The sequence below is a fragment of the Labeo rohita genome, chromosome 3, assembly GCF_022985175.1.
Source record: "Labeo rohita strain BAU-BD-2019 chromosome 3, IGBB_LRoh.1.0, whole genome shotgun sequence".
Taxonomy (NCBI): Eukaryota; Metazoa; Chordata; class Actinopteri; order Cypriniformes; family Cyprinidae; genus Labeo; species Labeo rohita.
Genome location: NC_066871.1, coordinates 11,416,652 through 11,435,107, shown reverse-complemented (window position 1 = coordinate 11,435,107; position 18,456 = coordinate 11,416,652). Strand labels below are relative to the sequence as shown.

At 36.4% G+C, this 18,456-nt stretch overlaps 1 protein-coding gene across 3 annotated transcripts in view; it reads right to left on the bottom strand.

The window, feature by feature from the left end:
* The window catches only part of smurf1 (SMAD specific E3 ubiquitin protein ligase 1), a 42,041-nt gene that overhangs the window by 19,957 nt on the left and 3,628 nt on the right, over nt 1–18,456 (bottom strand). For all 3 annotated transcript variants that reach the window (XM_051105834.1, XM_051105835.1, XM_051105836.1), the window contains exon 2: nt 2,107–2,145. In XM_051105834.1, coding sequence (XP_050961791.1) covers nt 2,107–2,145 — 39 coding nt within the window. The remainder of the gene's footprint in view (nt 1–2,106; nt 2,146–18,456) is intronic.

Sequence of the window (18,456 nt, the reverse complement as noted above, 5' to 3'; positions counted from 1 at the left end):
GATATTTAGTCATACACGACATACCAAACTCGCTTAAATTTATGTGCAACACAAAAGAAAATCCTTGCCACTATTTTCTACATAAATGTGCATTTACATTGAAATTAAAAGTGAATGAGGACTGTTGTTGGCAAACTTGGCCCTATGATTTCAGCAATGCAAACAACGCAGGCGAAATTGCATAATCCAGTCATAAAAATGGAGTTTATTGTATAACTGTGCACGCATAAATCAAAATACACATCAAAACGCAATATGGACTACTGTCTGTAAATATTAAGCTGAAAAAAAAAAAACTATTTGAATATGAATCCTGCATTTTCTGCACGTCTCTGTGTGAATGAATGGTTGTCCATGCTGTTTTCGCATGAGGTTTGCATTGTTTTCAGCCTCTGCTGCCTCAATATGACTACATGAACAGATAAACAGCACTTCATCTATTTTGAGAAAAACTATCGTCATATCATACACACAAAAACAGGAGCAACCCGTCAAAATAAAAGTTCGGTTAACTTAAAGAAACTGTGACAGAAATATATTATTTAATGTAATGTTAGTACTGCTACAAATAATAAAAATAATTTAGGGGTGGTATTGGAATCAGCTGTTAATGGCATTAATGGCATTACACGGAAATATCGACATCGGCCCGATATGAAAAATTATGCCGATACGTCTGGACGCTAAGAGGAATAGCCAGAACCACTGCATTTTTGAGAATAAAAAATAAAAACTATATATATTTTTTTTTTATTAAAAAGCAGCAATTGATATCTAATTTATTTAGTTATTTTCAAAGCTTCAATGTATTGTCATTACAAAAGAATTTCATTATTGTTTATTTAATTCTAGCGAATAAGTTCTTAGTAAAAACTAACCAAAATAATTAGCTTATAATTTCTGCACAGGAGAGACTTGATATTGTTTCCAAAAAAAAGGAAATATATCGGTATCACTATCGGCTATCAGTCAAAATGAGTTGAAAAATATCACCATATTGGACAATGGCAAAAATCCAATATCCTGCATTCCTAAAATATTGATAAAACATTCATTTTTAAGGGGCGTTTATCAGAAAAATGATTTACCACAATTTATTAACCAGAAAAATTTAAATACACAACACATTTATACATATATGATCAAATTAATTAACTAGAAATGTTTTTGATTATTACATTTAATGAAAGCATTTTAAAAAAGTACCCAGAAATGAATGAAAAACAGAATTTGGAACAAACAAAACTGAACTTGAGAAAAAAAAAAAGTAGTAGAAAATGTAATTTTTGTTAAACTTGTAATAAATTGCTGGTAAGTTGTGTACAATTCATGATTGCAATTAATTAGATGTATAAAATTGTAGATTAACCATTAAAAGTTTAAAAAAAAAAAAAAAAAAAAAAAAAGAAAAAGAAACTGAAAAAAGAAAAAAGAAACAAATAAACCAAAAAATTTAAAAGAGAAAAAAATGAATTTGGAAGAAAATGAACCAGATTTTGTGAAAAAAAAATAAATAAAACTGATTTCATAGAGCCCTACAAACTCCAAAATAAAAGAAATCCAAAGTGTCACCAAAATTTTCATAGAACACATGCTATAAATTTCATAGTTTCTGAAATCATTTGAGCTTTGTCATTACTCACTGATGTTCTACCCAAACTCTCCTTTACGAGGGCATTTATGAAAGTTGAAGAATGAAGTAGTGATGTCCAAATTATGAAACGAATTGTTCTTTTTAAATAAATGGTTGATCCAATTTGCAAAATTGATCTAATAGTTTAAAAGCAGTCAATGCACTGCTGTATCAAAAAAATAATGACTTCAATTTTAGTTTTTTCCTTTGACAAAGTTATCAGACTGACTTTAGAAGACATTATTGCACAATTATCATGGACTACTGCCGACATACTTTTATGGTGCTTACGTCCATTTTTGAAGCCTGAATGCTCAATTGATGATAATTACATGGAAAAGAACAACCAGCACACTATTCAAAATTTTTCCTTTTTAGTTTCAAACCAGTAAATAGCAACATCTTAATTTTGGGGTGAACTTTTTTTAAGGTACACAAAGGATTATGAAAAAGGTGAAATGAGGTATACTTACGGAAGAAGTCTTTCTTTGCCAGATTCTTGGCACATAATACTGCAAAAGAAAGGGAAAAAAAATCATTATCATCCCAAATCATTTAATATATCAACAGACGCGCCACTTACTTGGGAATTTATGAACATGGAAAATAAATAATAGAAAGTCTGATGCATTTAAAAGCTTTCCTGCTGATGCGAGTTAGACTGAAAACAGCATTTATCTGCATAGACGGCTGTAAAGAGAGAGCTGGGCCTCATTCCACTAACTAACTGACATGATCAGGATCCCTTTCCTCTTGTCCCCCAAGAGGGGCCGCTGGGGCCGTCCAAGCACAGCCTGCACAGAATAAATCAGGCAGACTTCCTCTCAACGCTGTTAGTCAGCACCCCAAATCCACAGCTTTTCCCTGGATATGTAAAGCTTAAGCCATCTGCCTGAAAGGTTTTTTTTCCTTGGCTAGCCTTCACCTAATGTGAAAATATCAAAGGTCATTCTGTGTTAGGCTGCAATGTGATTTCATGCTTTTCAATGGGATTTGGCGCATTTAAGAGAAGCAGCATTTGTGAATAAGTTTGGTGTCAGCTCATGTTTGACACGCTCTGCTGTGAGATGGAGCAGGTGTGGTCAGCAATATTCTTCTTATCAAGAATGCACCGTGTACACGAAGGACAAGGTAATAGCAACCCAATGACCTGCGTCGAAAAATGTACATAACAGTGCAAAAGTGGTTGTAGCAAAGTGCAAAAGCCTATTCTGCACTGCAGTCAAAGCACAACAGGAAACAGTGGGGCATCATATGCAGTGCAGCTTGACAATGGTTGATTCTGAATTGTCTGGGCTGTGTGTCTGTTGCTGGACAAACAGAGGAAGGCTGTGTTCTACCTCTAAAGAGGTTTTCATTTCTCCCATGAGGTCACAGGACTAATTCATGCGTGCTGTCAGAACAACACATGACATTGTAAAACAACTTTGTCTGGCAACCATCCAATTTATGAACATACTAATAAACTTTGCAATCTGTCCCTTTCACCACTTCACATGGTTACCCAAAACATTTATCTGATAGCTGTGTAATGGTGCAGAAAAATCTTTTATGTCCAATTGCTTATATGGCCTTGTTCAATAGGGCTGTGGTAATTATTACACTGGAGAACCGTTAAAAGGTCAGTACAGCCAAAAATTTGAATTTTGTTATGCTTTCATGATACATATTTCAAAAACATATTTAGAAAAATTCCCATGGCAACAAACGAAAGTCAGTGGAGTTCAATGTTGTTTTGGACCCCAGTGACACTTATTATATCAGTGAAGCCGCTGAAATATTCTTAAAGGGATAGTTCACCCAACAATGAAAATTACTCCACGATTTACTGAGCCTCAAGCCATCCTAGGTGTATATGACTTTCTTCTTTCAGACGAAAACAATTGAAGTTTAATTAAAAATGTACTGATTCTTTCAAGCTTTATAATGGCAGTGAATGGCTGTTGAGATTTTGAAGTCCAATAAAGTGCATAAATCCATCATAAAGCGCTCCACAAGTCTCCAGGGAATTAATAAAGGCCTTCTGAAGCAAACTGACGCATTTGTGCAAGAAAATTCCATATTGAAAACTTTATAAAGTGCATTCTCTAGCTTCCGCTAATGTGCATTCATGAGATAGTGGCGTTGCAGCGGATGACGTAGGTGTAGTGTAAGTTCCGGTGAGAATATGCTAGTCTCTCAAAAACCAAGTTTTGTAGGGCCCTATAAAATCAGGTTTATTTTTTAACAAATTCAGTTTTTTTTTTTTTTCCCAAAATTCAGTTTTTAACATTTTTCTGGATTCTATTTTTTTTTCCTCATTTAAATTTTTCATGGTTAAATTACACTGTATTAATCAAAAAGCAAGTCTAATTAATTAAACTTATGAAACGCATACAATTTAAAAATCAATTCAGTAAAATTAACAAAAATGATATGTCTAGGCACCTAGGATTTTTCTTTTTCTTACTTTGTTTTATTGTTATGAAATTCTGTTTAAGCATGAAAAATTAAGAAATCATTAAAAACAAACAAAGTTACTATTAAAATGAAAAAATATATTGTGATTATTCCTTAATAAAATACAGTTTTCATTTTAGTAATAACAGTAGTAGTATTACATACATTCTACTAAACAATAGCAATATATGTCCATTTCTGTGTGTATATGACGATAGTTTCTCTCAAAAGAAACAATAAAATGCTCATTAAAAAACCTCAGAGCAGTTCTGGAAATGTTGTTCATGTATTTATGTCCTCATTTTGCAAAACGGCAGACACTGAAATCACCGCGAGTGTCACGCGCACTTCAGTCTGCGTGTAGTAAACGAAACCACACATCTGTGCCATTCGCACACACAGAGACATGCATAACATGAACAATTCATATTTAAAGTCTTTTTGCTTAATATTTAGAGATACTAGTCCATAATTGCTTTAAGTTGCTTTAAGCTTTAACTTAAATTGATTTAAGTGTAATGACCTACTTTTGATTAATTCATCCAAACTTTGACAAATTCCGTGACATTCCACGTTCCGTTTTTATGACTGGACTCCATCCGGCCCTAGTTTTGTTTACAGCAAAAAATTAATCTCCTCTTTATATCAAAATCCTTTTTCTTATGCAAATGCATCGATTCACTTAAAAAGGCCTTTCTTAACCCCCAGAGCTGTGTGGAGCACTTTTTTGATGGATTTATGCACTTTATTGGACTTAAAAATCTCAACAGCCATTCACTGCCATTATAAAGCTTGGAAAAGCAAGGACATTTTTTTATATAACTCCGACTGTATTTGTCTGAAAGATGAGTCATATACACCTAGGATGGCTTGAGAGTAAATTCACAGAGAAATTTTTATTTTTGGGTGAACTATCGCTTTAAAAATATCTCCTTTCGAGTTCTGAAGGAGGCGGCATGTCAGACGGTTTTGAAACGACATAAGGGTGAGTAAATAATGGCAGAAATGTTCGATTTTGATTGAACTATTCTTTTAAGTACTATAAAGGTACAATAAAAGATCTTTTTGACTGGTTGCTGTTGATGACAACAGAAGCACCTTCCCTCGATCCCAGCGTGCACATCAAAGAAAAAACACTAGTGTTTCTGCTGTAGAAAAAAAGGAGCAAAGACAGCAAAAAGCACTTGTACCCTTTTCTTTTATGTATTCTCTGTGTCCCTGCAGAAGGCTATTTATTTATTGAAATCCATCTGACAATACAGTAAAGAATAAACTGGCTGAAACTGAGAAAAGGCAGCTGGTTTCTATAGAAAACAAATCACGCAAGCTCAGCCACTAATTGGTCCATGCTGCGGTTTCATGCTGCCCTAATGCATGGTATAGTTTATGCCCTAATAATGAGCCGAGAGGACAGGACCTTCAAAAGGTCAGAGAGCTGGAAATTCATCGCTGTGGACAGAAGAGCCAAACGGCATACCTCTGTTAGCACCCACACACAGCTCCATGACTTGGGGAGGGCACTGCCTCATTAGCTGTGAAATTCATCTCAGCATTCACAGGGAGAGACGAGAGCGGGGGTGGGTGGTTCCGTAGTCCATCATGTCTTTCAGCCTCCAGGCTGTCCATCACCTCCCAATAACTGGTTACTGTGGCAACCAATAACCCAAGCGGAGGTGCCGCGATGCATAAGAGGCTCGGATCAAAGTCCGCAGGTATGACGGAGCCCAGGCAGATCCCTCAGGAGAGACAGAGGCGTAGCTACAGCAGTCACAGAGTAATCAAATATACATGCGCCAGATATTTCAAAGCTTACCACCCTAGCTTCCCTTTAGGAGCTTTCCACATCTGTAGCCATGGAAACAAAGGAGGAATGGAGGCAGAAACTTTGCTGTCAGACACAACTTTCATCACAGGCAGTCAGGGCTGTAACATCCCCTCCATTTAAACCAATTAGTTCACATGAGAGGGTTTTATTGGCTCAGACCAGCAGATGGATATTTTGTTGTTAATTACTGAGTGCAAAAATGTCAAAATGTAACCAATGGATTTTTGCCAGGTTTTCTTGCAAAAAAAAGCTAGACAAGAAAGTCCAAATCAACTGGTTTCTTATTTACATGACCGTTTAAATTTTGGGCGTGGTAAGATCTTTTTTTTGTGTTTTTAAAAAAAAGGTCTCTTATCCTTACCAAGACTGCATTTATTTGATCAAAAATTTTCAGCATCATTGCTTTAGTCTTATCAATGTTAAAAACTATTGTCCTGCCTAATATTTTTGTGGAAATCATGATACATTTTTTCTGTCAAGGGAACAGCTTTTATTTGAAATAGAAATCTTTTGTAACATTACAAAGGTTTTTACTTCACTTTTGAACAATTTAATGCCATTTATTATTAATTTTTTGTTCACTTCTAAACAAAACTTTTTATTTTTCATATTAAATAAATCATACAGATCCTAAATTCTTGAAAAAGTGCAACCAGCTAGTTGCTTTAAAAATACATAGTTTTATACATTTCTTGCTGATTCAGGTTGATAAATATTCTAGGTCCCCATTAATTTTTTTTTTTTTTTTTTCAGAATTCTGTTTTTCTCTATTTTAATTTTTCTAGATTCAGTTTTTTCCATTTTAATTTTCCTAGACTCTGTTTTAATGTTTAAATTCAAATTTAATACCCAAAACAATGTCTAATGAAATAATTCAAATCATGAAACTACATTTCCAGCATATGAAATATAAGTATTTTCTTTTCAAATTACCAAATTCTGTGATTTCCATTAATTTCCTGGACTGCATTTTAATGTTTTTATTAAATAATAAATCAAAAGCATCTCTAAATATTTTTATATAAAAATGCATATATTATTTTTATTTACATTTTTCTGCTAAATAAATTCTGGTAATTCCTTTTTTTTTTTTTTTTTTTTTTGCAAATATTCTTTAAAAAATAGTGTTTTAATCATTTTATTAGTAGTAGTACTATGATTACATCAAGTAATATATTTCAGTCACAGTTTCTTCAAGTTAAAACAAACTTTTATTTTGACAGATTGCTGTGAAGACTTGAGATTTTTGTTTGTATATGATGATAGTTTTTCTCAAAACAGTAGGATTCATATTTAAATAGTATTTTTTGAGCTTAATATTCACAGACACTGGTCCTTATAGTGTTTTGATTTAAGTGTACTGACCTACTTTTGATTCATCTAAAATTTGGCAAATTCCGTGACATTCCGGATTATACAGTAAATTCTGTTTTTATGACTGGATTCCGCCCGCGTTTTCTAAATTGCAGAAATCATAGGGCTCTATTATTCCTGTACAAGACGGATCTATAAGCTCAGTTAGCACAGCAATGATTTTAAAATCCAGAAAACAGGAAGAAAACCAGACAATACTTCATGCCAAAAACCTCGAAATGAAGCTGTGTGACAGACCACATGACAATTACAAACAGGAAAAGACATGTGTCATTCTCAAACACTGGCTGAGCTCTTCTCAATGAAGCTCGAGAGCGGATACACACCGGTAGGGCTTTAAAGAGGGTTTTTCCTGTTGCTTTAACCGCTGCCTAATCATAGTGGGTGACGGGCAGAACAAACACGCAGAACACTTCAGAGTTCCTGCCGCCCAGCTGCACAAACTGACAAACAACCCCTCGCGTACACGTAAAAAAAAAAAACTGAGTTCGGCGGGTTTTATTTGCCCAGCGCTGTGCGTGGAGAACTGCCCAGGGCTGTACAAACAGCATTGCCCATGCACTTTCATTAAGCCCTTTGATAGGAGGCCAAACAGTCTGGTATGGTGTTATCAGACATTGGAGATCATCCATCATCTTAACCATTTCATTACAGAGGATTAGCAGCTCAAAAACATCAACTCCACAAGCTGGGAGGAAAAAAACTATTAGTGGTGGCGGTGGTAAACTCCTATAGGCCAATATGATATTGATAAGTGCAACTGATTTTCCTTTAGTTTTATTCAGTTGTACATCTGCAGAAGGGTATCCAAGGGTATACAGGCTTACTAACTTATCATAATTGGATAGTGACTGAAACTGTGCCAATACTATGTCACAGACCCAGCATGTCTGTGAAAAAGAGTGAATCAGCAGGTTTGATTTCAGTCTTACTCTTGCATGCTTTATTTTTTCCCAATTCAAAGCGTCATAGAAGCCAATCTCACTATGAGATAATTAGATGACCTTCAAGAGTTATTAGAAAAATGTATGAAATTTTATAAATGCACACAAATAAATATTATCAGGCCTTCAATTTAAGTGCAGGATTGTGCATTATTTTATTGATTTTTGCAAGTTGTGCAATTATAATGTGGTAAACTCAAATATTTATTGACTATAGCGTGAAGGATTAGTAAGAAAATTAATTTAATAGAAAAGGAGAATCCTAACCCAATCAAACTCCAAAATTTTACAAATGTGTAAGATGGTAGAAATAAACCAGGTATACAAATTTGGCAGCGGACAGGCTGTGTCATGAGTCCTCAAAAACTATAAACACATGGCAATAAAAAATATTTGCTTGCAACACGAACGTGGTTTGAGCCGTCCGGCAAGTTTTTGAAATAAATTATTGCCTAGCAAAAGCATGACACCATTGAAATTCAACTGTGCATGATTAATAAATCTGTTACTCGTTGCCAATTTAAAACCCTGAAGCAAAGCAAGTTGAGAATCACGACTCAAAACCAGCCAGTAGATCATCTCTGCTAGTCAGTGCAGAGTGTCTTCAATACCTTGTATTAGGACAGCTGGTGTAGTGACTGATGAGGGTGGGTGCAAGGGAGACAGAAGAGGCTCTATTCTTAGTTTCCCACCCCCTTATTCCCTGACTTTAATAAAAAAGCACTGCTTTACCTGACGTAACGGCGGAGAGCTGGTTCACAAGCTACAAGACCGTTCACATAGTTAATTAGTAAAAGAACACATGTGTAACCAAAAGAACATTACTCAGTAGATGGGAATGAGTCTCTGGCGGCTCTGCAGCTGTTTGCAAGGCAAGTAGTTTGCTGATATACGAGGTTAAAGCTTGGAGGGGGGGCATAAGGCTGACACGCAACGGTGTAACTCACTAGAATATGAGCCAATGCTCATTTATCTCTGCACTTCTTCAATAAGAGCAGAGCATCCAATGAGCAGGGGTGGAGGATGTAAGGCAGGGGCACAGCAAGAAGAGCAGGAGTGTTATCTCTTTCTACTTAACGTGGGTTCTGTGCAAAAGCTCACTCGCTACTGACGCATCCAAGCCTGGTGACGAATTTGCAGCATTCTCTGAAAATGGTTAGGATAGGTGACGGTTCAGCTCAGTCTCTGAACAAAAAATAAAATACAAATAAGGCTGTAAATAAAACAAATGACAGATTATTGATTACGGATGAGCATGATACTATGGAGTATTTAAAGGATTATTTCACTTCCAGAATAAAAATTTCCTGATAATTTGCAAAAGTACACCCCCATGTTACCCAGGATTCTCAAAACACCCACATTATAGCGGCGTTTATCGGTGAACCTGATATTACAAAACCGATAACCGATTATGGTAAAATGCTTACATTCCGGGAAAAATATCAGTAAATCGACACATCGATCTCTACATATGACCCTTATTTATCGGCTGAAGCTGCAACGAAACTGCAATTTAGACCTTCAACCCACTGATCCCCATTGAAGTCCACTATATGGAGAAAAATCCTGGAATGTTTTTCTCAAAAACCTTAATTACTTTTCCACTGAAGAACGAAAGACATCAGTGCTTTCCACACATAGACTTTACCTGGGCGGGCCGTCCATCTTTAACCGAGTCTGCTCACTCTTGCGGCCGGTAAACTACTTTGATGGCAGTGGCTAGTTACACTGCTTCAAGTCAGACGCTGATCTGCTCAAATCAAACAAACTTTGCCTTGCTCTGCGTCTATTCTGTGCAGTGAGTGGCAGAGTAATATACAGTAATAGAGCCAAAACCACCACATATAGTCGCTTTTTAGTGTAAGTTAGTTAGATGTATATTGATTTTATCAGACGATGTCACGATTATGAATCAGGATTTAACAAGTAGTCTATATTGAGAGCAATTCCTGGTTAACGTAGTATTAATGGGTCTTGTGTACTATTTATACTTGTTTTATGTATGACAACAGAAAATATATGTGAACAGCTTTATTGGGCATTCAATTGTATTACAGTATGTGACAGTTCATAGAGTAGAACAGATCTGAAATGCCAAAACTCGTCTGAACGTGACACAATGACGTCATAAATATGCAAATTAATATGTGACGTCACCCGCCACCACAAGTCTCACAAAATCCTGTGGGAAACACTGGACATGAACATCTTGGATGACATGGTGGTGAGTAAATTATCAGGAAATTTTTATTCTGTAAAGGAAATAACCCCTTAATGAAATAGTAATGATAATTTTATTTAACTGTAATATTAGAATACAAATATTTATGTCTTAATTTCTTTAAAGATTAAACCATCTAACTTTCATTTTGGTGGAAAACCAAAGGAAACCAAGTTGGAAACAGGCTACAACTTTATTGGGTATATAAATTACAATTACAATTAAAAGTTTAAAGTGAACTGAGTCACCAAAAACATTGTTACGAAGACAGTGCCAGGCTTCATTTTGCAATGCACAATAGATGTATGTAAATGTTGCAATTTTTTTGCAAATTTCAATTTTTTATTTTGTTTAATTTCTCAGCCCTAGTACAGTCAATTCAGACTTTGCATACACAAGCCATTATTCTAATTGAATGATGAACTAGACTGATTAGGGGTTGAAGAATGTGCCCTACTCGACTCATTTCCTGCCAGATTCAGAGATGACACACAGCACTCCTCCCATTCACAGCTTAGGTTTGAGTTACAGCAGCGTGAGGGCTGGAGGGATATGAGAAACACCGTACTGCACACACTCGCGAAAAGCCCCGCCATACGCAGGGCTGAAACACAAGACGTCGGGCCCCCAGCGCGAATGAAATATCCATGAGCTTTTCCGGAGTTATCCTCCACCCTCCTTCCTGGCTCTTTGTTTCTCTTTCTCCCACTTTCCACAGCCAAATCCTCACTCTGCGCTTAAGATTAAACTGTGGGAAGCCATTTTGTAAGGTTGATCAGAACGCCAGAGGCCTTAAAAATACATCCCCATCCAACATCGAAAAAAAAGAAATGAGTTGTCAGCCAAGAGGGTAAACTGGAATGCTAAACCTCCTCATGTGCATGAATAGACAAGACATTTCCTCAGGCAAAGATACAGTAGGTCAATCGCTCAAACTTCCACGGCAGATCCGCCAAGCTCCCCTAGGAAGAAGCACGATGATGGGGACAGGCGGGCAGACTTCCCCATCACTGAGTCACCAGGCGTGAAAAGGAAGGGAAACCTGAGCCATACCTTGGGGGAACCAGTGGTTAAAAGCACAATACAAGGAATGAGAGAAATGCACTCAGTCTCCAATGACTGGCAGAGGAGGACATCCTGAATCTGATGTGTGGTGCATTAATCACAGCTCTGAGCCGACACCAAAGAGACTGCAACCTTATGGCGACAATGCCGACAGATGTCCCCCTGTCTGCGCTCTTGACAGCTTGTCTGACACCATCAGAAGTACTCAGATACAACACGCAATGACGATTATAGTGCTGTCAAACTTAAAATTGGGTCTGGTGTGCATTGAGAGAAAGCTAATTGGTTCCAGAGTGCACATAGAGAGGGCCGGCAGGAATTGCCCAGAAAAAAGCTTGAAAAGAAACAGGCTATTTATGTTGGTCAGTTTAGAGAATGGCCCACGGTCAATTGTCATCTCTGTAGAGACATGAGCGATGCTTACAGCGACACTGTTGAGCATCTGCCTCTCACAGTGACAAGAGCTGAGAGGATTTCTCCCAACGAAGAAAAAAAGCCTAATATCGCAACGGCCTACTTATGCGGCATGTCACAGAGCGAGAAACATTATCCTGAAAAGCACCGTCTTAAAGTCTGATGGGCTGAAAAAAATCCCTGCGTTTAGCGTTTCTTGTTTACAATCGCGGAAAGAATGCCTCCCGCAGCAGTATGTGTGTCCAGTAGTGACCTGGGGGAGGTGGCTGTGTGACCCCTGGGTGCTGTGCAGTAACCTAAATCCAGACGAGGCGCGTGGGAGCCGGCCAGGCTGCTGAGGGAGGCTAAAATCACCATATGAGCTCTTCATCCTGTCTGGAGGCCCCACAGACTTACGCTACAGTACAACGTAGCACTGTCTGCAGCTGACCACAATGCAGCTTCACACACATGGATACAAAGGCCTACCACGTCACACATTTTTATCAGGGCAACAGGCCGCACGAATTCGCATTTACAAAACAGAAGGAAACAAAAGAATCTGCAAGATTAGGTGCTTGAATCTGCCACAAACTGCTTTCGGTTGCTATCAGCTGTGAAAACAAAAACGCGCTATTAAAAAAAAAGTGATTTAATGGGATGAATTTAAAATTAAAGGTCTCTAAGAAAATAAACCAATTAGTCTTTTAGGCAACCCACTGACTAGTCCATTATAAAAATGTAGTTTTCCACATCTCTAGAACTCCCACTTGCCTTCAAAGTGGTGAGCCACACTTAAACTTAATGTCCTACATTCTGAAATACTTAAGTCACTGTTTCAGTTAGCGATTAACCCAGCAATAAAAATACATATATATCACATAATAGAGGTCAAACAATTTGGTTGTCATTGACCACAAAACAGTCTTATACAAACTCACCGATGACTATTGAGTTCAGGGTGTAGTGTCTTATATAAGGGATGAGTCTACCACAACAAACAAAGTTAAATGTGACTTCAAGTGCAGAAACGCCATAACTGCACAACAAAATCCTTCTCAAAAAAGCGATGCAAAATAAGAACAAGGTTTAACACAAAACAATGCTATAGTGGCCTGAGTCATATGTGTTGAGGACAGAATGTCCATGAAACTGCACTTTAACACTGCAACGTGCCTTAAACTTGAGGAAATAGACATTTAAGGTAGAAGTTACACTACCAGTGAAAATTAGGCAGTCAGTATAATTATTCTAAAGAAAATTAATATTTTTATTCAGCACAAATACATTAAATTGACCAAAACTGACAGTAAAGACTTAATTGAACTATTATAATAGTAAATTTACAATTACATTATTATATTTCTACACCAATTCGTTTTTTGAAATATAAACATTTAAATGGTTGCTGTCATAAAAACTTGACAGAATAGTAAAAACTACAATATGTTATACAGTGCATATATTTACCAAAATCCTCTTCTTTAGAGCCAACTAATGAGTTTATGATCACCGAATATGTTTTTTGAGGTGGTGACATTATAAGACATTGTTTACAAGCTGTTATATTGAAGTCTTTGTGTGAAACACTGATTGACTGATTACATGAGACAGATTTCAGTACGTTGTACTCTCTTTTGGAAGTTCATTCATGTTTATTTAGTGCTGTAACTGGTTTCAGTGGAGATGATTAGTTCATGTGAACCTCTTGAACTGAGGCGCTACAGCAATCTGTGCCAAAACGGCAGTTATTGTTTGAATACTGTAATAAAAAAAGAATTTGAAATCTGGGACTGTGTTTCATATTAAAAGTAACAAAGCACAAAGGTTATTGCGATTTATTGGATGGAAGGCACGCTATAATGTTTAGTTCATTAACTGAAAACAGGCTAGACTAATCGATTTGTGGGATTTAAGAATCAATATTGTTTTGTAAAAAAAGGGAGAATTTTTTACCCAGCCCTGCTAAAAACTGTACTGTATTTGAACACATAAATGCAGCCTTACAAAACAAACAAACAAACAAAAAACTCTGACCCTAAACTTTTGAAGGGTAGTGTATGTCACAATGGTAAGCCTGAGCACCTAGAAATTAAATGTGACTTATATTTGGGTGTCTGAACAAACAGTAAAGTATTATCTTTTTTTAACATTAAGATTTCAGCTTGAAATTTATATGAAAGTGTATCTTTAATGCAGTTTGGTTAATATTTCTTGTTTTGCACCATTTTTAAATCACCATCAGCTTTTTTTAGCTAATTATTTAAATAGTTTAAATTGTATAACTATACAAGAACTTGACTTTTTTTTTTTTTTTAAATCATTTTATGTCAGTTCTTTTCTCGCAAGGATGAGGAATACTAGCATTTAAGCTCCAAAAGCAAACAAATACAAACTCAAGCACATTTCCTCTGCGTAACTATCTGTTGCTTTCATTCCCAGTGATTTCCATCGAGGCATTTATTTACACAGGATGGGTGACGGCCTGGCTCTGATCAATAGTGTCAGTTTACAGTGCTGCAGACGGTCCGAACAAACAGTATCCCCTACAAACCCGCAGCTGGACTTTACATCAATATCATGCACAGGAATGTCTGAGAGGCCACATGCTCCACATACCTACACAACCATGAACATGAAATGATAATGCGCAAGAGGACAGGGAGGGAAAAAAGATAAGGAACTGGGGAGAGGAAACAGACAAGCAGGCAACACGTGACAAAGAAATGATAACAGCAGACGGCTGCAGCTAGTACTCCTTAATGAATAAGCAGGAATCCCCAGCGTCCAGCCCTCTGCTTTCAACACAGGCTCACAGTCACAGGGCAGTAAGCCTCTTTTCATGCAGCTTTTTGCGCCTGATGCCTGCCACAGTAGCTGGCCATGCCATGCAACAGCTTTGTACAGACAGCATAATCCAGGCTGCAGCAAATACGCTACTGGGCAAACGATTATGGAGAGGCTGGTACATTCAGAAGTTGAGTTTGCAAGGGGACATGGGATGTTCAATAAATCATTCATAGCATCTACTCTAAAGCCAGCACATCAAGCCAACATAAAAGGCAAACATGGCCGAACGTGCACTGCAGGGCTTAATGCACGGGTCCCACTTTTGTGCCAACTGTTTACATTCACTTAAGACTGTGTTTACATGAGAGATCGCCAAGAAGCATTGTTAGAACAACATGTCCTTGTTAGAAATATGTTAAGGAATTGACAAAACATCACAATAACGCAATTAGACAATGGCCATATGGCTATTTCCAATAAACTAAGAGAGACTTGTTTTTTTCTCACGATTCATACTGGAGATGCTCACTCATACCAGTTATTACGCTGCAATTTATGGAAGCCCGTTACCACCACTGAATAAAAAACAAAACAAAACAAAAAAAATAATAATTGCGGTAATTGCGACTTTTTAATCTCACAATTTAGACTTTTCTTCTTGCAATTACAAGTTTACATCTAGCAGTTCTGACTTTTTTTTCTCAGAATTGTGAGTTTATCTCTTGCAATTGTAACTTTATAACATGCTATTGAGTTTAGTAATTGTGAAAAATTTTTTAGTTTATATCTCACAATTCTGAGAAAAAAAGTCAAAACTGCAAGATGTTTCGCAATTGCAAGATAAAGTCTAAACTGTGAATTTTCCCCCTCAAAATTGGACTTTATGAGTTTCTCACAATTCTGAGAAAAGTCAAAATTGCGAGAAAAAAAAGTCAGAATTGTGAGAAAAAATTTCTCACAATTGGGAGTTTACATCACGCAATTCTAAGTAAAAGTCAGAATTAAAAGAAAAAGTCAGAATTGTGAGACAAACTTGAAATTGCGATTTTCTCTCTCACAATTCTGACTTTATTTCTCTCAATTGGGAGTTTAGCCTATAACATGCAATTCTGAGGGGAAAAAAATTAATTGTGAGATAAAAAGTCACAATTACCTTTTCTAATTCTTTACTCAGTGGCAGAAATGGGCTTCTATAGCAATTTGGTAATTTAGCATAGTCAAAAATAAATAAATAAATAAAAACCTCATTCATGTCATTTACATTATGCTAAATTTTGTGTGCAAAAACTTAAACAACTTGAGTCTGTGAAAGTACTTGTAATGTTTCTGTTTGTATTTACATTCTTTTCTTTATGCAAACAAAGTTCTGGAGCTACATGTACAAATGTAAAAAGAAACCTGTTACAGTGGATATTAATGATGAAATACTGTGATATAAGAATATCATCAACCTGTTTTCAGATTTGTATCAGATTGAGAACCACATAAAAACAGCCCAAACTACACACACACACATACAAATATTCTGAGCTGCCGCAAACAATGGTGGTTTCAGTAAAGCGCACGGTTTGCCACCCACTGATGCACAATTGCACTGCAGTGCATAATAGCATTTCAGAAAATACAGATTGTTCTCGCAAATGTTTAATTATTATTGGATTTTCCTTATTAAGCCTAAACAAAATGCTCAAGAGGGTATACACGTTTTTGAGGAGGCCTCAAATTTACAAATTGCTGCAATGCTATTTGTGAAGTGGCAAGTAGTACAAATACAAAAACAATGAGCATCAAAATCTGAACAGTTAGACCACTAATATTTTGAGAACAAAGCAAATACACTACCAAAACAATTACAGAGTGTAACTAGACATCCTGGGCTACCGTTCTATAACAACATCAGAAAATGCAATCTATATCTTAGAACTACAATTTCATCCTGATCAAGTTAAATGCATTGCGTAATCTGTTTAAAACAGGCCTTACAATGATCTAGCATTTGATAACGAGTAATTATTCAACCCTATGTATTTTGATTGGATTGAATAGCACACCTGGAGTCTAGTTAAAGAAATGCTAATTGTGAAAGCATCAACACATCATTTAGTCTATAGAGGCTTTAAGAAACAGCTTTGCCAAATCACCTGGTAGCTTTACAGGTTGACGGTATACAACAGAGTCTCGCTAATACCACAAGTTAAACACAGCTGTTTTGCAATAACAAGCAAATGTTTTAAAGCCTGAATGCTCATGGCCTTAAAGTTTATTATCCCCATGTGTGCAAGCATGTTTGTAACAGCAACAGTGAAGGAGGTGAACTTATAATAGAAGCAGAATACAAATCAAGGACTCTGTAATGTTTTGCATTCTTATACGGTTGCATCCAGGCTGCCTTATTCATTAACACAACAATAAAAACCAAACAGCCCAACTAATCCACAAAAAATACCTTCAGGGCGAAACAGTCGAAAACATGTGAAGTCAAGTGCTTTCTCAGGGCATTATCAGCAAAGACCTTTCCAAGTAATGAGGAAACAACAATGAGAAAATAAGAAACTTGCATTTCCCCCTGATTACTCTGTAACCATGATGAGGGCAATAAGTTCTGAGCAAGCTAAAAGAAAAAACAGCCAGGAGGTGCATGCTTCAACGATGACACAAATATTTACAGAATTCTGCCTCTCTTTTTAACCCACAAATGAAATTACCGAAGGATATAATCAAGTCACAAATATCATTCATCTCAATAACCTGTCATCAGGTTCTACACATCAGATACAAAGAAATTAGAAATATTCAGACGGTTTAAAATCATTTGGGTGGCAAAAAAAAAAAAAAAACATGTTAATAGGTATGTTTTTATTGTTGCAGTCTAATAATTATCATGTCAAAAGCAGAAATAGACAATAATTAAATTTAGCTCTACATATCAATTACTGAGCACAACATAAACTGAACAAAAAGCCCACAATATCGCTCAATCATTAAAAAGAAATGATCACAGAAGCCACATCCTACTTCCTGTTATGTGAAACGTGAACCCAAAGAAAGACGGACATACTAAAAGACTAAAAGCAGCAACAAAACAGGGAAAAGCACTGCAAATGACACCATTAACAGATACTAATTCACAATTAATAAACAATTACACATCAAGAACTTCAACATCAAGTCAAATTCATTTGGAAAATATTTTAGGCCATCAAACATAATTACGTTAAGTACTCAAAAAGTACTTGTTTCAGTGAGGAGGAATTTAGAAAACATGATAATTCAACATTCAATCTCGTCTTTTTGGGAGGAACTTAATCTGGTCACTTTATTGTCCTCCTCAGGCACAATAACGTATTGTCTACGACCCCTTGCTGATAAGGTCACAAAAAGCATACTGCCATTAAAGCCTCCTAGACACTATAGTGTGAAGGTGTTGATTGTCAACACTTGTCAAAGGGCATAAAGCCATAACGCAGCGAAACTACCAGGAATCTGAGAGTAAAAAAAAAAAAAGTGACGCAAATTGACTATAAACTATTTTTTATCATTATTGTTAAAAGATCACGTTTTTAGGCTAACACGTGGGGTTAGGTACAAGAACCGGTTTTTACGCCAATACTGAACTGTTGTACTAAATGTACTGAACCTCATGAACCAATAACAGTTAGTGTTATGTTGCACTAAGGGCACGTGAGACTTAACTCAGTGCAGTTATTGACTGGTTGTGCATATGCTGTTATGAAGTTAAACATACACAAATTTGTGTTAATGTGTTACC